At 35.4% G+C, this 24886-nt stretch overlaps 1 protein-coding gene across 1 annotated transcript in view; it reads right to left on the bottom strand.

The window, feature by feature from the left end:
• The window catches only part of LOC150088631 (uncharacterized), a 178780-nt gene that overhangs the window by 29082 nt on the left and 124812 nt on the right, over positions 1 to 24886 (bottom strand). Inside the window, exon 12 of the mRNA XM_090370272.1 lies at positions 11259 to 11580. Coding sequence (XP_090226398.1) covers positions 11259 to 11580 — 322 coding nt within the window. The remainder of the gene's footprint in view (positions 1 to 11258; positions 11581 to 24886) is intronic.

Raw genomic sequence — 24886 nt, 5'->3', positions numbered from 1 at the left:
GTTGAAGTTAAACATAAGAAAGGCATCTGGGGTGAATGGGATCTATCCAGTTATATTAAAGGAGGTGGCAAAGGAACTAAGCAAACCCTTAATAATGAAAGCATCCTTGGACTGGAGATGTGGAAATGTATTCCAAATACACAAAGGGGGATCGAAGGGTGACATGAGTAATTACAAACCAGTTAGTTTAACTTCTGTTCTGGGTAAAATAATGGAATCACTGGTTAAAGATGCATTAGAGGTTCATCTAGACAAGACTGCAGCAATAATTCAGTCACAGTATGGGTTTGTTAAGGGGAAGTCTTGTCTGACCAATTTGATTGGATATTATGATGTGGTCACAAAGGAACTGGATGCAAAAAATAATTTTGATATCATATACTTGGATTTCAGAAAAGCTTTTGATATTGTTGCACGTGGAAGACTACTGTACAAATTGGAGCAATATGGCAAGTTGCTACAATGGATAAAAGGGTGGTTGAGTGGGAGAAGACAAAGTGGTAATCAATGAACACTGATCTTTGCAGATTAGTGTTATTAGTGAAGTCCTTCAGGGTTTGGTGATGGGCCCATTGTTGATTTCTGTGTTTATCAATTATACTGATGAAAGTATATTGGACTTAATGGCGAAGTTTGCAGATGATACAAAGGTTGGCAGGATCGTTAGTGACAGTATTCTACTACAACAGGATCTAGAAAAGTTGCGCAGAGGAGATGAGAAGTGGCAACTGAAGTTTAATATTGAAAAATGCAAAGTAACTGCATATAGGTAGAAGTAACCCCAGTGAAACGTACCAACTGTGTGGTACTATACTCAAGTTGGTAGAGAATGAAAAAGACCTGGACATAATTGTGTAGCCAGATAGGAAGTTTTCTAAGCAGTGCAGACAGGCTGCCAGAGCCAGAGATTACCTTCGGAAAAGTCTGACAATCACAGAAGCATATTATGCAGACTTTGCATTGCATTTGCATGAAAGCATCAAAGAAGTCTTCTACCAGGACAACACACCTACTTGCAAGTCTGTCATTACCATAGTTGCACTGCATGAGTGTGGCCATAAACTTTTCAAATGTCCCTCATACAAACGCAATCCCCTTTATGTCAATGAGAAATTATGGGAGTGAAGTTGAAAAATATGTAATTAATGATATTGAAATTTCACATGATTATTTAATGAAAAAACTTTTCAGCCTACAGGAGAGTAATGGGGTTGATAGTATATACCCTATAATTTTAAGGGAGGTGACAAGTGAGTGCACTGAACCTTTGAAGCTAATTGTGAGAGTATCACTGAACACAGGAATGATTCTGTTGGATTGGAAAAGTGCCAAGGTATCTTCAATACATAAGAGTATAGTGGGAAATTACTGATTTGTCAGTCTAACTTCAGTAATAGGGAAAATCATGGAGGCAATGATCAAGGGTAGAATTCAGGATCATTTAGATATAAATGGAATTCTGAAGGATATGCAGCATGGTTTTGTAAAGGGAAAATCATGTTTAACAAATCTGGTTAGCAATTTTGACAGGGTCACTGATGAGCTAGATTTAAGGAATAATTTTGACACTGTTTATTTAGATTTCAGAAAAGCATTTGACTCATTCCCACAGGTTACTTTATAAGCTGAAACAGGTTGGAATCGCAGGGAAAATCCTTAGACGGATAGCAGGATGGCTTCAGGGCAGGAGGCAGAAGGCTGTGATAAATGGTTATTCCTCAGATTGGGTAAAAGTAAGAAGTGGGGTTCCCCACGGATTGGTATTGGGACCTTGGTTGTTTTTGATTTTCTTAAATGACATCGATGAAGGGATAGAGGGCGTGATATCTAAATTTTCAGATGATGTAAAGATTGGTAGGGCAGTATTCGAATGATCACTGCCATGTAGAACTTCTGCAGTGACCTAGATAGACTTCAGGGATGGTCAGAAAAGTGGCAGCTTTGCTTTAATCCATCAAAGTGCAAGGTCTTACACCTGGGGAGCAGTAATCCCAAAATAACTTATATGCTTGGTGGAATTGAACTGAAGTCAGTAGTAGAAGGAAGGGACTTGGGAGTTACAATACAGTCAGACAAGAAGTTCTTCGAGCATTATAGACAGGTTGCAAGGAAGGCCCATGGTGTCCTATGATTTATCAAACATTTGCTACTAGAGAAAAGGATGTCATAATTCCATTATATGTGGCTATTGTTAGACCACAGTTGGAATACTGCATTCAAGTATGGAAACCGCACCTAAAAAAAATAGAGCTTCTTGAAAGGGTCCAAAGATGGGTAACTTGCCTGGTGAGATCGACAAAAGGACATCCATATGAGGAAAGACTTTGAATATGTGGGTTACATAGCTTTGAAACTAGGAACCTTAGAGGAGACTTGATTGAGGTGTTTAAGGCTCTGAGAGGCAAAAGTAAAATGAACAAGGATGACATTTTCATGGTTTTAAATGATTCTAGAACTAGGGCCCATAAATTCAAGTTGCGCGGGGGGGGGGGAAATGTTTAGACTAGATTACAGGAAATTTTATTTTAGCCAGTGAGTAATAAATTACTGGAATAAGTTACTTACATGGACAATTCAAAGCTCAGATGGATAGTTACCTATGGGAGGAAAATGCATAGGTTGTCTATTTCCTTTTCTTTTATTATGTATTTTATTTAATTTTTTCATTATTATTATTTTACTATTTTTTCCTTTTTTGGAACGTATAGGTTGTCTATTTCCTTTTCTTTTATTATGTATTTTATTTAATTTTTTCATTATTATTATTTTATTATTTATTCCTTTTTTGGCTGGTGCAGCATAAGCCTTAGGCTTCCTTGCACCATATGGCCATTACTAATACTAATACTATGCTGATGATTTGACTATCTTAGTTAATGGAAACTTCAGGAAAGATTTGTAAATATCAGCTAATACTATTCCCTCCACACTAGTAGACTGAACCATCCTTAACATACTGCCTGTTTTGACAACAACAACAAAAAAAAAAAAAAAAAAGATATTCGAGGGAAAATTAATTACACCAATCCTCAAATTACAAAATTCCAGGTAAAACCTTACTATTAGTGTGTTCACATAAACATCTTGTAATCCTCCTCCTTGATGACCATCTAGGAGGATGTCAAAATGTCAAGTCAGTCATGGATGCTTCCCTGACAACCAACAAAATGTTTATGTACCCTCTTTGCTGCTTCATGATCAAAAAATTTGATCTTAAGGCAATTCTGCTTTAAGATTTGATCTTAAGGCAGAATTACAAGACGGTTATTTTTAATGTTTCTAATTATGTTTTTAAATGTTGGAAAAATGTCGGTGCAGCCACTTTTGTACAAAATTGCCAAAGTGATAGGGAAACACATCCTCCATAAAGTGAAGCGATTCGATTTATTATTACAATAAGACATAATTAGCCATAACTGTGCTCTCCCCATCTCCTGACATGTTGGAGTATCTAGAACAATTTGTGTGTCTTAGATGGATGTTATATCAAAACTGTCACCTCTATGTGACCTTGGCCTTTTCCACACATATATGGATTCTCTTTTGTCCAATAATGGAAGTAGTGCATGAAATAACAATGTGAAAACCCTTCAACTCCACAGTGTTCTCCAAAAACTATTTCCATTTTTCATATTACCCAAAAAATTTATATTAGTTTCACCCATTTTTTATATTACAGTCTTCTGCAAACAGTTCTTGTATCTAATGAGATTTCTATGGTTTGAAAGAGCTCATTTTTTCAGAAATGTCTGTATTGCATAATGTGCAAGCCCACTTTCACAAGAACCTGCAGAAACTGATTTGTTGGTACCTTTTGTAAACATTTAATCCTCAGCTGCAACGTTCTAGGAGATCTGCAGGGGTGATAGTCATCCTAATCTCTTCTTATGTATAATGATACCCACTACCAATAACTTTTGGTGAATACCTAAACAATTAATCGTGTAAGTATTGAACACAGCAGCAACTGCATTTTTCAGCATTTCCTACTAACCTGATAGTAACCCTGATCCACAATTTGGCTATATATTTAGTATTGAAAGCATCACTCAAGTGAAAAAAAAAAAAAAATGACAAACATTAAATACTCCATCCTTGACAGTTTCTTTGTGACTTGTAACCAAGTCACAAAGGAGATTAGGCAGGCAAAGGCAGACTACGAAAAATCCTTGGCAAAGGATGCAAAGAAAAACAGAAAGGAGTTCTTTACATACTTGAACTCGAGAAGGAAAGGGATGAATCAGATTGGTCCACTGGATATTGATGGTTCAACAGTTGAGGATCCTGCTCAGGTGGCTAACAATCTAAACGAGTATTTTGCATCTACATTCACGCATGAGGAGTTATTCAGGAAGGAGAATGATGTAGGTAAAGTAAACATTGGCAGTGAGCTGGATGATTTTGTAATAACTGAGAGGAAAGTGGAGGAGAGATTGTTGAGGATAAACATAAAAAAGGCACCTGGGGTGGATGGGATCTATCCAGTTATATTAAAGGAGGCAGCAAAGGAAGTATGCAAACCCCTAGCCATAATTATGAGAGCTTCTTTGGACTCAGGGGAGGTACCCATAGACTGGAGATGTGCAAATGTAACCCCAATTCACAAAGGAGGATCAAAGGCTGACACAAGTAATTATAGACCTGTTAGTTTAACTTCTGTTCCAGGTAAATTAATGGAGGCACTGGTTAAAGAAGCACTGCAGGATCATCTAGACAAGAATTCAGTTATAGCTCAGACGCAGCATGGTTTTGTTAAGGGCAGGTCTTGCCTGACCAATTTGATTGGATACTATGATGTAGTCACAAAAGAACTGGATGCAGGGAATAACTTTGATATTATATATTTGGATCTTAGAAAGGCTTTTGATACTGTTGCACATGGAAGACTGCTGCACAAATTGGAGCAGTGTGGCATTGGAGGCAAATTGCTGCTATGGATAAGGGGATGGTTGAGTGGCAGAAGACAGAGAGTGGTAATCAATGGACACTGCTCAACGTGGACTAATGTTATTAGTGGAGTTCCTCAAGGTCAGTGTTGGGTCCATTGTTGTTTTCGGTGTTTATGAATGATATTGATGATGGGATATCAAGTTTAATGTCTAAGTTTGCAGATGATACAAAGGTTGGCAGGGTCGTTAAGGACACTAATGACGCTATGCTGCTGCAACAGGATCTGGAAAGGTTGAACAGATGGGCTGAGAGGTGGCAAATGAAGTTTAACATTGACAAATGTAAAGTACTACATATGGGTAACAGTAACCCCAGAGCAATGTATCAACTCTGTGGTACTACACTGACAGTGGTGGAGAATGAAAAGGACCTGGGGGTAATTGTGCAGGCAGATATGAAGTTCTCTGAGCAGTGCAGACGAGCTGCAAGAGTAGCTCATGGTGTCTTGTCAATGATATACAGGAATTTTTCTAGCAGGGATAAGGAGGTGATTATTCCCTTGTATAAGGCAATGGTTAGGCCACATCTTGAGTACTGTATACAGGTCTGGAGGCCTCATTTCAAGAAGGATGTAGAACTGCTGGAACGGGTACAGAGAAGGGCAACAAGATTAGTAAATGGAACAAAGGGTTGCTCTTACAAAGAAAGGCTTAAGTTTTGCAAATTACAGAGTCTGGAGACTAGGCACCGGCGAGGTGATCTGATAGAGGTGTATAAGGCTTTGAATGGTTTGAGCATGCTCAATGCCAATGGGATTCTTCATCTTTCTCAGAATAATCACCTCAGAGGGCATAAATTCAAATTGAGGAAGGACGGATGTCGGATAGATGTGCGGAAATTTGCCTTTGGCCAGCGGGTGGTTGGTTGGTGGAACCGACTTCCATCACTTGTTGTTGAAGTTGATAGCCTAAACAAATTTAAAGCTCAACTGGACAGGTATTTCGAACGAACGGAGGGGTGAAATGGGAGAGGGTTTTTTTTTTTTGGCTGATGCTGAATAAGCTTGCTTTCTTGCATCATATGCCTCTACTAATGCTAATGCTATACATATCACACAGCTTACAATAACAGTTAACCCTTTCTTTAGTGAGGTTCTGAAAATTATATATACCACCTGGAGTGAATTTTTTTCAAGGAATTTGGAAGTTCATAAAAACTGAAATTATATTATATTTTTAATATTCATAAAAATAAATACAATTTTTTTACTATTTTGACTTTATAGCTAAAAATTAGTGAAATTATCAAAAATAAAATAAAATTTTGTAAGAGTATTTGTTTTGATTTTAAAATTGTTCATTTATATATACATTATTTGATTCAGTTCTCTTCAACTTCAGTTTGCTTAAATGGTTCCAAATCTTTCCAAAAGGTTGTGCCTCCTTACAATGATTTCTGACACTATTGTAAATACAACAATGGCTAATATAACTTTAAACACAATTAAGAGATAGCAGCAGGTCCCTTTAGAGTTTGAAAGCAACCTGTGCATATGTAAATATGTAATTTGTTGACACTGCATTGAAACAACCATCTAAACATATATACGTTCGTACTCCTTTGGTTTCTCACATGAAAAAATTTATACGTACATGCACAATAGTGAAAAGGTTAATACAGGGGATGTCCAACCCTTGGGCCATGCGTGGCCTATTCCTTCATATTGCACTGACTACAGCTACGTAGGAAGCTGTACAAGTCATGTCCGTCCCTTGAATTTAAAAATAATGTCACAAAATACAGTTTCACAATGCCTTTTGAAAATATCTCTGCTAGCAATATTAGATTTTTTAGCATAGATTCCTTATGATGTTTTTTTTAATATATCGGCAAAGGTAAAGAAAGCCAACATGAGAACACGAGAAACTTACCAGGCAAACTCGTTTCCCACTACTGCAGTTTCTCCCTGCATTCTCGGTAAACAGATGGTGCATGTTATCGGTAGTGACAGTAGAAGTTAATAACGATGTACTGATTAGATTTTTTCTCATTATTAAAGCAGATTATTGGAGTTGATGAGTGCAATGCATTCAAGGCTTAAATTTACTTACGGGTACACCCTCCAGACTGCCTCAGTTATAGGGTCTTCATTCCACCCCCTCCCATTGTTTTAAAATAGGAAACGACTTCTACAGACTGTGTATGTCATCGATAATGGCAGAAGAATTCATTTTCCTATTTTAAAACAGTGGGAAGAGGAGGGGATAAACACCCCAAGACTGAGGCAGTCGGAGAGTGTACCCACAAGTAAATTTCAGCCAACTCATGAACTCCAATAATCTGCTTTTAATAATGATAAAAAAACTAATCAATACATCGTTATTGACTTCTATTGTTACTAAAAATAACACGTACCATTTGTTTACAGAGAAGACAGAGAGAAACAGCGGTAGTGGGAACAAGTTTGCCCAGTAAGTTTCCCGAAGTTTCCTGTGGTTTTCATGTTGGCTTTCGTTACATTAGCCAATATATCTTCTTCAATTATTTAACAATATTATTACTACTATGTAATAAGAAAGTTATTCGTGTTGTATAACAATAATGGTGGATTTCGGGAATTTAATTATTAGACATAAAAAATTAAATCCTATTTTTAAAAATGCATGATTAGTGATAAAGGACTGTTCTTGTGGCCCACTGTTTGTGCAAACCCACATGACCTGTGATCTTCATCAGTGTATGCATTGGACCCTAACCAAAATAGGTTGGACAGCCTGGGTTAACCTGGTTTTGAAAGCCCCAGGTCTTAGCATTACTTGACGCATATAAAGCAAGCTTATACAGCATCAGCCAAAAAAAAAAAAAAAAAAACCCCTCCCTATTTCACCCATCCAGTCACTTCAAATATTTGTTTAGTCAGCCTTAAATTTATTTAAGCTATCAACTTCCACAACAACAGATGGAAGTCTGTTCCAGCAATCACCCACCTGCTGGCTAAAGGCCAACTTCCACATATCTATTGTACAACTGTCTTTCCTCGATTTGAATCTATGCCCCACCAGGTTCTTAATCTGAGCAAGTGGAAGTATCCCATCAGCATTGAGCCTGCTCACAAACCATTCAAAGCCTTATATACCTCAATCAGATCACCTTGCAGGTGCCTAATCTCCCGATGCTGCAACTTGCAGAACCTAAGCCTCTCTTGGTAAGAACACCCCTTTGTTCTTCTCACCAATCTTGTTGCCCTTCTCTGTACTTGTTCCAGCTACTAAAAGTTTCATACCTATTAAGAAATATTGTTCAAGGTTTAGGTCTAAATGGTTATCAAATGAACTAATGAGACTCGTGACAGAGAAGGAAAATGCATGAGATGAATATAAATTATCAAGCGACTCAGAAGCCTATGGCAGATATAAGCTAGTCTGTAATCAGGTCACAAAGGAGGTTAGGCAGGCGAAGGCAGATTACGAGAAATCTTTGGCAAAAGATACTAAGAAAAACAGCAAGGATTTCTTTACTTATATAAACTCTAAAAGGAAGGATGAATCTGATTGGTCCACTTGATATCGATGATTCGACTGTTGATGATCCTGCTCAGATAGCAAACAAACTGAATGAGTATTTTGCATCTACTTTCACACATCAGGAGTTATTAAGATTTGAAAATGGCAGAAGGTAATCAAATTGTAGCAGGGTGCTTAATGATTTTGTAATAACTGAGAGCAAAGTGGAGGAGAAATTGTTGAAGTTAAACATAAGAAAGGCACTTGGGGTGGATGGGATCTATCCAGTTATATTAAAGGAGGCAGCAAAGCAACTAAGCAAACGCTTAGCCATAATTATGAGAGCATCCTTGGAATCAGGGGAGGTTCCCACAGACTGGAGATATGCAAATGTATCCCCAATTCACAATGGAGGATCGAAGGGTGATACGAGTAATTACAAACCAGTTAGTTTAACTTCTGTTCTGGGTAAAATAATGGAGTCACTGGTTAAAGATGCATTGCAGGATCATCTAGACAAGACTGCAGCAATAATTCAGACACAGCATGGGTTTGTTAAGGGAAAGCCTTGTCTGAAAAATTTGATATGATATTATGATGTGGTTACAAAGAAACTGGATGCGAAAAATAATTTTGATATCATATATTTGGATTTCAGGAAAGCTTTTGACACTGTTGCGCATGGAAGACTATTGTACAAATTGGAGCAGAATGGAATTAAGGGTAAGTTGCTACAATGGATAAAAGGATGGTTGAGTGGGAGAAGACAGAGGGTGGTAATTAATGGGTGCTGCTCTTCGTGGACTAATGTTATTAGTGGAGTCCCACAAGGTTCGGTGTTGGGTCCACTGTTGTTTCGTATATTTATCAATGATATTGATGAAGGTATATCAGGCTTAGTGTCGAAGTTTGCAGATGATACAAAGGTTGGCAGGGTTGTTAATGACAGTAATGGCAGTGTGCTACTGCAACAGGATCTAGATAATTTTGGCAGATGGGCTAAGAAATGTCAACTGAAGTTTAACCTTGACAAATGAAAAGTACTGCATATGGGTAAAAGTAACGCGAGAGAAACGTACCAACTGTATGGTACTACACTTAAGGTGGTAGAAAATGAAAAAGCCCTGGGAGTAATTGTGCAGTCAGATATGAAGTAAGTTTTCTGAGCAATGCAGACAGGCAGCCAGGGCAGGTCATGGGGTTTTGTCAATGATATATAGGAATTTTGCTAGCAGAGATAGCAGGAATTTTGCTAGGAGGTGATTGTCCCTCTGTATAAAACAATGGTCAGGCCATGCCTTGAGTATTATGTACAGGTCTGGAGGCCTCATTTTAGGAAGGATGTAGATTTGCTTGAACGTGTACAAAGAAGGGCAACAAAATTGGTGAGGGGAATGAAGGGATTCTCTTACCAAGAGAGGCTTAAGTTCTGCAAATTGCAGTGGCTGGAGACTAGGCACCTGCGCGGTGAACTGATTGAGGTGTATAAGGCCTTGAATGGGTTCAGCACCCTGAATTCTGATGGGATCCTTCCACTTGTTCAGATTACGAACCTAAGGGGGCATAAATTCAAATTAAGAAAAGACAGATGTAGAATAGATGTGCGGAAATTTGCCTTTAGCCAGCGGGTGGTTAATTGCTGGAACAAACTTCCATCTGTTGTTGTGGAAGTTGATAGGTTAAATAAATTTAAGGAGGAACTGGACAGGCATTTGGAGGGAATGGTGTGATTTTTTTTTTTTTTTGGCTGATGCTGCATAAGCTCATACACTTGCTTTCTTGCATCACATGCCACTACTACTATACATCCTTCCTAAAATGAGGCCTCCAGACCTGTACGCAGTACTCAAGGTGTGGCCTGACAATTGCCTTATACAAAGGGATAATCACCTCTTTGTCTCTGCTAGCAAAATTTCTATATATCATTGACAAAACTCCATGAACTGCTCTGGTAGCCCATCTGCACTGCTCAGAGAACTTCATATCTGACTGCACAATTAACCCAAAGTCTTTTTTATTCTCCACCTTCCTGAGTGTAGTACCACTCAATTGGTACATTTCTCTTGGGTTCCTGCTAACCATATCCAGTACTTTGCATTTGTCAAAGTTAAACTTCAATTGCCACTTGTCAGCCCATCTGCCTAACTTTTCTAGATCCTGCTGCAGTAGCATACTGTTATTGTCATTAACTACCCCACCAACCTTTGTATTATCTACAAACTTGGACATTAAGCCTGATATACCTTCATCAATATCATTGATAAATACACTAAACAACAATGGGCCCAGCACCGAACCCTGGAGGTCTTGTAAAACAGATGCTTTTTGAGAGTTTTCAGTAGAAGATTGGAGCAAGTTTATACGAATGCAGATTTGCATGCAGGATTCAAAAAACATATATATATATTGCAAGCTACAGGCAAAACATTTCTTGGTCACAAATATCCAGTATCAAGGAATCAATTTATTTATGAATGCAGTAAAGCAGAGCAAAATTAATATTGTAGTATTTTGTGAATGTGTGAAAAAATAATTTTTTTTTTTTTTCCCATTTGGGAACAGCTAAATTCCTTAATGAACTATCCATAAAGATATATAAAAACAATAACCTTCATTATTTTAACTTTATAACAATTACGAATTACGGTATTAAAATTATATGAGATTATAGAGAATGTTCAGAGACATTCTGCTCTGCATTTATTACTGGTTCCATTAAATTTAAAAACTAGCATTGAGCATATCTTATAAGTATGCAAACATATAAACAGTTTATATGTTTGCTTCAAAATACTTCACTATTAATTTGAATGTCTGGCTGTTAAATTTATAATAAATAAATATTCATTATCATTGCAAACTTACTTTTCTGTGAAATAGGTAAGTTCTTGGAGGTGCATTTCACATTTTGATTTAAATCACTTCCTTTTCTTCTTGCAACTATCGCATTTAATCTCTGTGCCGTTTCTTTTATGCATTTTCTTAATTCTTTCTGATATATCCTGATCTCAGAGTAACCTTGATCAAATGTCTCCTGTAAAATTCTTCTGTAGTCACTATTTTTATTGCTAAGTTCATAGTATAGCTTTTGTAATGATTTAACAGTTTTAATATTTTTTGCACTTGTTTCTGTAAATTTTGTAATATCTGCAGAATGACTAACGTTTTCATTAATCATCAAAATATCCTAAAGGGAAATAAAACACACTTCCATTAAAAGAGAAAATACTTAATAATACAGATATTTGTAAAAGGATAAGAGAAATTTACCTCAAACTGATATGTAGAATACTTCCATATGATACTCTCCAGAAATTAAAATGAATAAAAGATTAACGCAAAATGATTACAGTAAAAAATCAATTGAACACAATTCAAAAATTAACTAAAGTTCAAAAAACAATTTAAAAAAAAAAATTAAAGTTAAACATAAATTTTTAAAAAATATTTTCCTTCCTGAAGCAGAAAATGCTTTTTGACCATGTCGTGATCACAGGAATGGAAATTATGAATTGTGAGAGCTTGAATCTTAAATAGAGAGATTATTTGTTCTCACGCATGCACATGAAACACTGCAATTATTTGTCTTTGCACATGCACGTAAAAGACCATGAATCGGAGATTAGATATGGACGATGAACGTTAATAGAATTCTCATGTAATTTAATTTCAACAGTTTCTGCAAATAATAGTCTCGTATAATTATGTTGGACACTAAGTATTTTGGTCTTGTTAAATAAAAATGTATATTTTTCGTTAACAGCACGAAATCCCAATTCTGACGCTACTGAACAATGAGTGGAAATCATGTAGACCCTTGGTAAGATGAGTCACAATCACTGCAAGAAATGTTGCATACCAAGTCATATATTTGTGTCTTTTTTTGTTAGTTAATGGAGCATCGGCTTCTGTGGCCATATTGAACCTCCCAAGGTTTTTGCATTCCCTACTCTGATCCAAGCCCGAGGCGGGATTCGAACCCGCGACCTTTCGGTTCGACCAGGTGGGTAGCCGACCAGGCTACCCACCTGGCTAGCCCGGTCGGCTATATCTGTGTCACAAAAGAGGAAAAAACTGAACGATTCTATAATATAACATTTAATTTCGGTATTGGTCTGGCCACAATCTTAAATTCAGTATCTTTAAAGAATCTGTTAAGATGTTTGTGCACTGTTCAATATTTGGGATAGAAATAAAGTATTTTTTGATGTTACTATTGTTAGTTGTAGTTTTTTGTATCCTATCCTTAGCTTGTACCCCAATTTGGTTTATTGTAGCAAGGGGTAACTCCTGTTTAAGAATCTGCTGGTTATTATCTGTATTTCAGAGTCTTATGCAGATTCCAATGTTGAATATTTATAGGAATTGAGAAACTTATTAAAGATAATAGCCCTTTTGTAGGTGAAATGGTTTAGTGACTTAGTATCCATATTTTCCCTTTCCAATATAAAATTGAGTCTAGGATGAATATCATTAAACAAATGTAAAATGTCTTGAATAGTGCTACTATCAGTAATAACCAGAACCGTGTCTAAATACCTCCCTTAGTATGTGATAGGGGGTAGAAAAGGCATTAAATGTATAAGCTCAATCGTTGAGATTTAGACCTGTGATATTAAGCCACTTAGACTCAATCCTATTGGCAAACCAAAAATGTTTGTATACTTTGTCTCGAAAGGTGATATAGTTGGCTTCAACTAAAAGTTTAATTAAGTGAAAATTTTCTTTAGGAAATTACACATTACTGAACAATTGCTCAGTCTTTTCCTCTTTTGCGACACAAATAAACGACTTGGTATACATTCTTGCAGTGATCGTGACTCATCTTACTAAGGGTCTAATGCGATTTCCAGTCACTGTTCACGTAAAACAGCACACATCCTCAGTTCACGCTTCTTGTTCAGCAACATCAGAATTGGCCTTTCATGCTGTTAACGAAAAACATACATTTTTATTTAACGAGACCAAAATACTCAGTGTCCAACATAATTATACGAGACTTAATTACAGAAACCGTAAAAATTAAATTACATGAGAATTCTATTAAAGTTCGTCGTCCATATCTAATCTCCGATTCATGGTCTTTTGCACGTATGTGCAAAGACAAATAATTGAGGTGTTTCATGCGCATGTGTGAGAACAAATAATCTCTCTATTTAAGATTCAAGCTCACACAATCCGTAATTTCCATTTCTGTGATCATGACAGATGGCTGAAAAGCATTGTCTACTTCAGGAAGGAAAATCGTTTTTCAAAATTTACTTTTAACTTTAATTGATTTTTTTTAAATTGTTTTTTGGATTGTTTTTTAGTTAATTTTTGGATTGTGTTCAATTCATTTTTTACTGTAATCATTATTTGTTTTAATTTCTGGAGAATATCATACGGAAGTGTTCTACGTATCAGACTGAGTTGTAAATTTCTCTTATCCTTTTATTGATATCAATGTAGAACGTATTAATCACCATAGCTCTGATATATATATATATATAGTAAAATCTCATTAATACAAAGTACTCATTTATATGAAGCACATATCATTCCCCTGCGAAAGGATAGACTTTTCTATGTAAATATATTCATTTATTACAAAATTCGGTTAATATGTATTACAAAGTTCTTTTTCACTCCGTGAGAATAAATATTGTCATTTTGTATGTTTAATACAAATCTTGGCAGAGAGATCCGATTATTGCTCCCGGCCATCTGGCTCCCTACAAGAGCTTTTTATGGTAGCTATGTCAAGTGCACTCTGAAAAACATCTTTCTGAAGGATGAGTTGTTAAATTAACAAAAGAATAAAAAGTTTTTCTAAGTTGTTTATATGAACTCCCTCGTTCTCCACAGGTATAAGGTCAGTTAAAATTGCTATCCCACTTCAAAGAGTCTTTTGCTATCGTATGCAGCAGCTATTTTTTGTGCCATTTTATCTGAGCTGATGTCTTTTTGGAACTTGTCTTTAAATTAATTTAAAATTTGTTTATATTAAATCTTATCTAGCAGTGTTATGGCAACAAAACGTAGACGGACAGAATTAAGCCTGGAAATTAAACTAAAATTTATACAAGAGGCTGAGGATGGAAAGAAGCAAAACGGACATTGCAAAGAATACAGCATCCCTTTACCTACTTTATCTACAATACTGAAAAACCGAAAAAGACTTGAAGAAGTGCGTGACACTGGAGCAGCGATGAAAACCAGGAAATGAATTCGTGGTCCAAAACACAAGGAGCTTGAAACAAAACTTTTCGAGTGGTACCAACAAATGCGTGCATCTAATTTGCCAATATCAGGTCCAATTTTGCAAGAAAAGGCAACTTATCTAGCTCAGCAACATGGGATTAGCGAATTCAAATGCAACAGTGGCTGGCTACAAAGATTTAAAGACAGGAATAACTTGGTTTTGCGAAATGTTTGAGGTGAGTCTGGATTAGTTGACAAAGAAAAGGCTACAGACTAGTTGTGTTCTGTAGTTGTGTTCCTTGAAAAATATGAGGCAAAGGATATTTGTAATCTTGACGAGACGGGTTTATTTTATAATTTACTGCCAAACAAAACATTTGCTGTTTGAGGAGTCTTGTCATGGTGGAAAATTAAGTAAACAAAGACTCACTGTTCTGTTAATTCTGCAATTCAGATGGCAGTACAAAACTATGCCCACTTGTGATTGGTAAGTTTTCCAAGCCAAGATATTTTAAAGCAGTTAACCAACTTCCTCTGTTATTATGAGGCCAATAGGAGTGCTTGGCTTACAATCAAAATTTTTCAGTCTTGGTTATCAAAATTGGACAGAAGAATGGCTTCAGAAAAAAGGAAAAATTTGATGATTCTAGACCATTGTACAACACATTCTGCCGAGACACTTAAGTTAACAGATATATGGCTGTTGTTTTTACCCCCAACACCAAGTTTAATGCAACCACTGGATCAAGGCATTAGTTATAACCTCAAGAGAGCATATAGAGCATGCCTGATAAGGTACTTGATCCGCAACGTAGAAGAGGAAACAATTTGCAGCCAAATTGGAATGCCTTGGATGCTATCCGTAATCTTGTTATTGCTTGGGAAAGTATTACATCAAGTGTAATAATCAACTGCTTCAGAAAGAGTGGCTTTGGAGAGAACATCATCGAAAAACATGGTCCAACAAACGAATGTGATAGCAACAGTGAGGAATGGAGAAATTTTAAGCATGTGGATTTTGTTGGCAAATTTGAAGAGTTTGTGAAGGTGGATGATGAAGTTGCTACCAATGCAAAGTCAACACCAGAACAGCTGCTGGGTAACAAACAAAATGTTTTGTTACCAGTGACAGCGAAAGTGAAGAAGCACGCACACTGCCATCTAAAAAAGATGCCCAAAATGCATTGAACATAATAGAGAATGTGTTGGCCTGCAGTAACATTGATGAAGAAACAACTATTGCACTTGATAACGTCTGTGCTGTAGTTAAAAATGCATATAGGACAAAAACTGTGCAAGCAACATTGGATTCTTTCTTTAAATTAGATTAATTTATTAAAAAGTTAATGGTTTGTATGTCTCCTTTTATATTAAGATTGTAATTCTTTTTATTGTGATACTAAAATATTGTATATATCAAAATATATACTGTACAATATTTTCATTTCCATTAATATTGCTTTTCTCTTAGTTTATCTTACAAATAAAATCTTTAAAAAATATGTTATTTCTATTACTGTATTGTTAGACTAGGCTTTTGTTTTTATTTTATTTTATTATTTTATTAATTTATTTTTGATATTATTATTATTCTTAGATATACAGTATGTACCAAAAAAAAAAAAAAACTGTAAAATTTTGACACTTTTGGGGAACCTCATTACTACAAACCTCGTTATTACAAAATGTGAAAATTTAGGTCCCTTGAACTTTGTATTAATGAGATTCCACTGTACTATCAAATCAATAATACAGGATAATTATTAAACTGTCTTATATAAATAGCGATTTTAAAATGTATGCACATAAATAGTCCCATTGCACATGAGGTAAATACTGTGGCTATAGTAGTAATAGTATTTGCCATATAGTGCAAGGCAGCCACAGGTTTTTGCTGCACTGGCAAAAAAAAAAGTAGATAAGAAAATACAAATTATATGCTTCCATTCTCACAGTTGACCTATGAATTTATTCAAACTATCAGGATTTATTCAAACTCTCAACCACCTGCGAGGATAACTTGTTCCAGCAATTGACTGACTGGCTAAAAGAAAACATCCTAAAATCTAATCTAAACCTCAACCTCTGTAATTTCAATTTATGACACATAGTTCTGGAATTATTTATAATAGTGATAATTCCACCTTAACTCATTTTACTAATCCCTCTCAGAGCCTTATAAACCTTATCAATGCCACCTCTGCAGTGCCTGACTGCCAAGCTATGTAGCCCACATAATTGGAGTCTTTCTTCACATAGTCGTCTTTTTGCTGATCTCAACCATTTGAGTTGCCCATATCTGGACCCTTTCAAGAAGGGGTCATATGAGGAATCCATACTTGAACATATTCCAAATGTGGTCTTACAATTGCTTTATACAATGGGATGACTTCTCTATCTCTACAGGATAATGTTCGATAAATTATCGATAAGACACCATGGGATTTCCTAGCTGCCTGTTTACACTGTTCAGAAAACTTCAAAACCAAATACTGCAATTCCCAGATACCTTTCCTCCTCCACTGTTTTTAATTCAACTGCACCAGGTGTATAATTTATTTGTGGGTTGCTATTCCCCAATGGCCTAGTGGTCAGGAGCGGGAGTGCAGTAGCACACGCTCTTTGAGTAGACCGGGGTTCAAGCCCCTGACTGCTGAATACGGTCGATCTGCCAACCCGCACTGGACCAGCGTGGCAGATTATGGTCCATTTCCCTCAGCATGAATTATTGAGGAGGCTTCCATCCTGCAGTGGGTTGATAATGGCTGCACTTTACCTTTATTCCCCAAGTGTAAGACCTTGCATTTAGCATCATTAAAACATAGCTGCCACTTCTCCTTTGACCATCTTTGAAGTCTGTTCAAGTCATCCTGACGGAGTGCTGCTGGGCACTGATCATTAACGACTTTGCCAATCTTTACATCATGCCTTCTACCCTTCGTCAATGTCATTTATGAAAATGAGAAACAACAGTGGTCAAAGAACTGATCCTTGAGGAATCCACTCCTGAGGTTACACCAATCTGAAGAATATCCATTAATCACAACTCTCTGCTTTCTGCCCTGCAGCCACCCAGCAATCCATCTTAGAATCTTACCAGTAATCCCAACCTCTTCAAGCTTATAGAGTAACCTCTCATGAGAGGCTAAATGCTTTGCTAAAATCCAAATAAACTATGTCAAAATTGTTCCCTAAATCCAAGCTCATGAGTAACTGTCAAAATAGCCTACTTAGTTAGTAGGCTATTTCTCAGTTATATCTCCGCATGTATTGATTTGTTTTAGACAGATGAAGTGGAAATTTTGAACTAATGCAGTAAAGCATAACATGATAAAAGTGCTTGCCATCATTTTTTTGCTCTCATAATTTAATAAATTGATATGTGATCGTACAATTTTTGCTGTTTTTGAGTGAATTAATAGTTTTTGTTGAACGCTAAAGGTAGGAAATCAAAGAATATACTTCTGTTTATGTATATTGAAAGTTTCAATTTTGTAAATTGAGTAGAAATTATGGAAATTATTAGTTTTTTCAGGGGAGGGAGGGAGCAACCTTCAAGTTAGGGTTAAAAGTCGGCTTGAAAAGGTCGGGACCGAAGCAGAGTTAAGCATGATTTACCCTTAACAAAACCATGTTGCAGGGCTTTGTTAAGGATAAATTCCTTCAGAATGCCATATCTATCTAAATAACCCTGAACTGCATTCTTAATCATTGCCTCTAAGATTTTTCCTACCACTGCAGTCAGAATAACAAATGTGTAGTTACCAACTTCACTCTCAGAACTACTTTTATGTATTGGCGATACATTATCACTTTTCCAAACCAAAGGAATCTCCCCTGAGTCCAAAGATGACCTCATAATTAACTTCAATGTTTCAATATGCTCCCTTACACTCTTCCTCAGAACTCTTACAAACAATGCAACTTCAATGTAATGCAATTAAATCCAATAATGCTTGTATTTGATATAGACAATGATCTTTCTAAGGAAGATATTACTGATAACATATTCTTCAAAAACATAAAGGGCAGTCAGAATAACAAATGTGTAGTTACCAACTTCACTCTCAGAACTACTTTTATGTATTGGCGATACATTATCACTTTTCCAAGCCAAAGGAACCTCCCCTGAGTCCAAAGATGACCTCATAATTAACCTCAATGTTTCAATATGCTCCCTTACACTCTTCCTCAGAACTCTTACAAACAATGCAACTTCAGTGCAATGCAATGCAATTGAATCCAATAATGCTTGTATTTGATATAGACAATGATCTTTCTAAGGAAGATATTACTGATAACATATTCTTCGAAAACAAAGGACTATGGCTTTGCTCATGAAGACGTTAGTACTGGAATAACTTCCAGTTTTAAAACTTCTTCCAGCTGGGTGCTTGGCCTTTTCCCTCAGCTCTTTACCATTGTTACTTTTGCTTGATCAATTATTGATTGGCTGGTCAGCCCATAAGATCAAATCTTTCACACTTGTGATTAAGTGTTTAACTGCTTATCCTATGGTCACAGCTCAAATTCCTGTCAACAAGATATGTCTACCTGTGGGTATTGTGCCTATTCAGGACATGTCTATACCAAATGTCCTTTCAAAAATAATCAGCCTACATGAGCAAACTGTAAGAATAAGAAATGGGATGCCAAGCATTCAATCAGGGATACTGCTTGCCCGGAATATCTATGAGCTGAAGAAACAATAAAACCTGCATAAAAACAGATAGTTTATTTCTGAAAGTAGACTTGTAGCATTAGCAATAGTTTCTGCATTTGTAGACATGTCTTTAGTATTAATTAATACTTTAACTTCCATTATTCGCAAAAACAAAGATTTTATTGCTTGTTCTTTTGATAATCATTTTGTATCAGTGTGTCCTTTAAGTGAAATATTTTAAGTCTTTATTAATATTTTCTAGCAAATAGTCTAGGAAAAAATCTTTGAACAACACCAAAAAACTTACCATTCCAGACATAAATGAGGCTTCATGTACGCCAGCTAAATTGAGGCTGTGCGGAACATGGCAAAAATGTCACAAATTCAGTTTGTTTTAAAATTATTGCCTATATGCTATTATATTTTCCCACCATACTAGTACCATTATCATATCCCTGTCCTCTTACATTTTTTATGTCAAGTCCATCTTTTTCTAATTTTGTAAGAATTTCTGTCACTAATCCAATTCCATTATCTTTACTTTCTATGAAATCAATGAAATATTCTTCTATTAAAATTTGTCAGCTAATAATTTGCACATTTCTTATCTGATTATTTGTGACATTTGTTCATGATCAGACAAGTCAGGCACACAATCAAATAATAAGGAAAAGTATTTAGCCTTTTTAATTTTGGAAATAGTAGTACTCCGAATTTCATTTCCAATTAAACATATAAATTCATCTCGAATTTCATGTGATAAATAATTTACTTGTCCTTTTTTTATGCGAAATTTGTTCCACCAATTCTTTATTATAATGACTTATGAGATAAATAATGTTAAGAAATATTCTGGCTTTTGGATTACCAAGAACTTAGTTTGAATCTCTTAATGCAAAGTTATTTTTTGCACAAAATAAAATTGCTTCTAAAATTATTTTTAAAATTTGTCTCCATTTTTCTTTTTTTGTTAAAATTGCTTTGTGTAGAGCACCATCGATAAGTCCACCATTAAGTAGACTTATTCAGTAATCTTTTTTTTCCCCACTGATTTCCGTTTTAAAAAATGTTCGGTGTTCTAACAAATTTTTACGGCTTGGAATACAAATATATCTATATAAGTGCTTCCAAGAAGAAAAGCCTTTCTTTGGATTAACAAACAATGACACATTAAGAGTATTTCCAAATAAAATGCATGGAAAGCAATACAACGATTTAGTTACTTTGGAATAAATTAGCCATTAGCTTCTTTTCAACCCACTCTACAGAAAATTGACATCCATTTTCTAACAAAGATTTGCAAAAATCTGCCCTGGCCTGGTCAATTTTCTACTAAAAGGGCATCTCATTTTATCTGAAATATTCAGCACATAAGATGCAGGGTCATTCAAATTAAGCATAACAAAATCCTTTTCATTTTTTACAATCTGAGTTGATTCTGACTCAGATTCAGTTTTCTTGTCATTTTCTGAATTATGTGCAATTGTTTTGCTAAAATTGTCTTCAGATTCAAAAATGATAGAATTGCAAATAACAGCATTTTCTTTATTGCCATTTTAAAATTATATGAAATGTTTTTATTTTCTTAGTCTCTTAACTTTCTCTTCAAAATTCTGCTCCACTTGGTCGTTTAGATATTTTATTCTTATCTATAATTTTTAAATACAGACAAAATTTTTAAATACAATTTTTAATTTTCAATAAATTTAAAAGAAGTTATATTATAAATAAGGCTATGGATGTATGATTTTAGGAAGAAATAGTAGATAATAAATAAAACCTAATAAACACATTATTCTCACAACAATTTCTGTATTGGCAACTTGTAAATCAAGTTGTTTGAGGATTATTTATTTAGAAAGAAATAATACTAATACCAAATAATAATAATACCGAAATACTGTTAAAGAATGTAAATTGAAAACAGACTGATTACTAAGAGGGTCCAGCAAAAGAAAATTATGCATGGAAAAGTAATGAAATATATAGAAAAAAGTTTGATTATATTACTTTTATATACTCACTTTTCTTAAGAACGTGTAGATGTATATAAAACAACTAAATAATACTGAGACACTAACATAAAATAGCTAGAATACACTGTTGTTTTTCCCATATTTGCATCAGTTATCCTACCTAACAATCCTTCACACGATAACAATATGCAAATATGCAATGAACATCATCGAAATTTCTAAGTGCTAACAATGCCAATTTAAAGAAAATTAACAAATAAAGTTTAATTGTTGGAAAGAATGCCTTACTTATAATAAGGCACCAGCAATAAATAATTATAAATTAAAAATTAAACAATTTTAAAATAAATTAGTGCTCCAGTGCACCCCTTAAAATGCTGTGCCAGAGATGGCTGGGGTCCACAGGTGCAGTTTCACCCTACTCCACATGATCTTAGCCCACTGTGGCCATCAGCCACTGGATATTCAGCCTTTTGGCTAAGATCAAAGTGTAGCCACTGGATATATCGCTTCTCGGCCTTCTGGCTTAGATTGTAATCATAGAAACCATTGGATATCTCAATTAACAAACTCTTAAAAGTATTTAAAGGAGTGAACCAAATAGACAGAGACATGAAGTCATGATTTGACATCAACAGGATGAAGGAAGCAAGCAAGCAACCAACCAACCATTTCCACCATTTCTCAGGTGTGCAAATGATTGAAAGATTAGGAGGAGTCAAGGAAACATGAGGGAGGTTGATGTGTCTTTAAAGATATACGGAATCAACAATGTTCTCAATGGCCCTGAACGTGATGCACTCTTTGAAGAAAGTGAAAATTCAGACCATAACATCAGTAATGGCAGGTGTGATAGCAATGATGATATGTTATTGACATTATACAATGAACAAAAGCTTCATCTACACTGAACATTTGGTAGGCAGTCACAAATTAATGTTTTAGATATATGTGATAAAATATTTTTTTTCAAACTCTGTCTTTTAAATGAGGGCATGTGTTGTGTCTTATTATCTGGAAAATACAGCTAACTGAATTCCAGATAATTATTTTTTTGATTTTGTGTTTTAAGCCCAAATAGGACAAACTGAGGCTAATATATATGAATCCCACCAATTTTTAAAAGCTATTTTGGTAGAGCAATCTATTATAAACTTTGCATACAATTGCTTGGAAATACACATAATAAGGTGTATATAAAGTCACATTATTTAAAAATAATGTGTACATAAACAATCACATTATTAAAAAATATATTTGAAATGAACTTGAAAAATGCATATGTATGTGCGTGTGTGTGCGCACATACACACATACAAATATAAATAAAAACAAAGTTTAACTAAATAGGCAGTAAAGAAAAAAAAGAGAGAAAATCAGTACAGCAAAAATTCGGATGCTGCAAAGAATTATCAGAATTACTTGATAGAAACAATTTAAATATAAATGATGAGGTTGTCTAGTTGCCAAGTCTTTCCTCATATGGTCACCCTTTTGCCAATTTAACCATGCGAGTTACCATTTTATGGACCCTTTCAAGAAGCTCAATATCTTTTTTTCAGTTGAGGTCTCTGTACTTGGACGTGGTATTCCATACGCGGTCTTACGACTGCCTCATACAGTGGAATTATGACCTCTCCATCTCTACCGAATATTGTTCAATAAATCATTAATAGCAGGGTAAACTTGTGGCTTTCCTGGCCACCAGTTTACACTGCTCATAAAACTTTATATCTGCCCATATCATAACACTGAGATTCCTTCCTTCCTCTAATGTTTTTAATTCAACCCCAACAAGTATAAGTTATTTTGGAGTTGCTATTTCATAAGTGTAAGACTTTGATTTTGCTACATGGTCTTAAAATGTAACTGCTATTTTTCTGACAATTCTTGAAGCCTATTCAAGTCATCCTGAAGAAGTGCTACTTAGCACTGATCATTAATGACCCTCCCAATCTTTATGTTGTCTGCAAATTTTGACATCACGCCCTTTATTTCTTCGTCAATGTCATTAATGAAAATCAAAAACAACAGCCTTGCTTGCCTTAAGGCTTGAAAGTTTTTCTAAAACACAATCTATAATTTTTAAATATTACAGAAATATTAAGCCATATGAAATCAGTAATTTCATATGGCTTAGCCTCTTCTCAGCATGAAAGGTCTTTCGTCAGTAAAAACCAATGCAAAATACTTACTATTCAATTCATCAGCAGAGTTATCTAAGACTTTCTCACACACAATGTACAAGGTTCCAATCTGATTTGTTTTTCTACTTTGTATTCGTGTACATGAAAAGCTCCTTGTCCCCACTCTTTGCTCTGTTAGACAGTGCTTTCTCTTACTTAGCCTTGGCTTAACCTTATCTGTGGTACTATTACAGATCAACTTGTAGCTGTTGTAGACTTCAGTGCTTTTCACTGTTCGTAACTTTTCCATGCCGCTTTTTTTCTGCTCTATTAGACTGGGACAGCTCAGTATTCATCCACCCCAGCATGTTTTTTTATTTTATAGCACAGCACTTTTTCACAACATTTTGGAAACTTCAGAGAATATATATATATATATTTCTTTTTAATTTAACAGATAATTGGACTTAGCAGAAAAGCCATGACCCTATATAGTCCACAAAATAAGGATTTTATTTGGGTTTTATTTAAATTCTCACCACGGAGAAAAAGGAATGAAGATGATCCTGTATGACACTTTGTAAACTTTCTAAATTTTTTATTAAAACCATCTTACCCAGTAAATCAGTCCCTTTAATAATGACTTTTAACTACAGGAACTCCCCAACTTACATAAGGGTTGTGTTCCGTGGAACGCTACATAAGTTGGAATTTCTCCCACGCTTGTGCAGCACTCACTGAATTGACTGAATCAAAAAAGAAATGTTCGACGAACATGTAAATAGAATTATTTATTGTATTTATTCAATTTTTTACCTCATGCGCATGAAAAATTACAAAAGCGTGCAATTTAAAAATTTAAAAATACAAAAAAAGGGAGGAGACAGGCATAACATCACTAAGTTTTATCTCTCGGGCATCATTGCCAGAATTGACGTCTTCAGCTGATAAGTACGCCGCTGCAGAGGTTGAGGGCTGACCACTCGAGCTTACGAAAGAACATATTAATGGATGACTGGACGGTGGGTTGTTTCTTTTCATCGTAGATTTCTTTGTAGCAAGCAAGCATATCATTCACCCCTCTGTTAACTTTTAAGAATCGTTCGCTGTCAGGATCCAGCTTCTCAAACTTCACCATTGCCGATGCAATTTCACAAAATGCCATTGCTATCTCTCTGGTGATGAAGCTCCTCATTTGGTTCATCTTGAGCTTCGTCATTTCATCCTCATTTGGTTCATCTTGAGCTTCGTCAGCATTTTCTTCTTTCACTATCCCTGCCTGCAAGTCAATAAATTCTTCATTAGATAAGTCCTTCTCTTCTTCCTCTATTAACTTCTCCACATCTTTGGCATCAACCTCCAACTGAAGTAGCTCTGCAACCTTTAAAATCTTATCTGTAATCTCTTCATATGATTTGCCTTTTTCAAATTCTGCCATTTTCATTTCCTGCCATTACCACCACTTGCACTTTCCACTGGTTCCTTTCCCTTCATCATTGTAATACATAAATAGGAATGAAGAGAAGTCTCTGAAAATTTGTTTTT

Source organism: Mastigoproctus giganteus, chromosome 3, assembly GCF_048544385.1.
Source record: "Mastigoproctus giganteus isolate SK-2022 chromosome 3, ASM4854438v1, whole genome shotgun sequence".
Taxonomy (NCBI): domain Eukaryota; kingdom Metazoa; phylum Arthropoda; class Arachnida; order Uropygi; family Thelyphonidae; genus Mastigoproctus; species Mastigoproctus giganteus.
The sequence above is the reverse complement of the archived record's forward strand: the minus strand, read 5'-3'. Positions and strand labels throughout refer to the sequence as shown.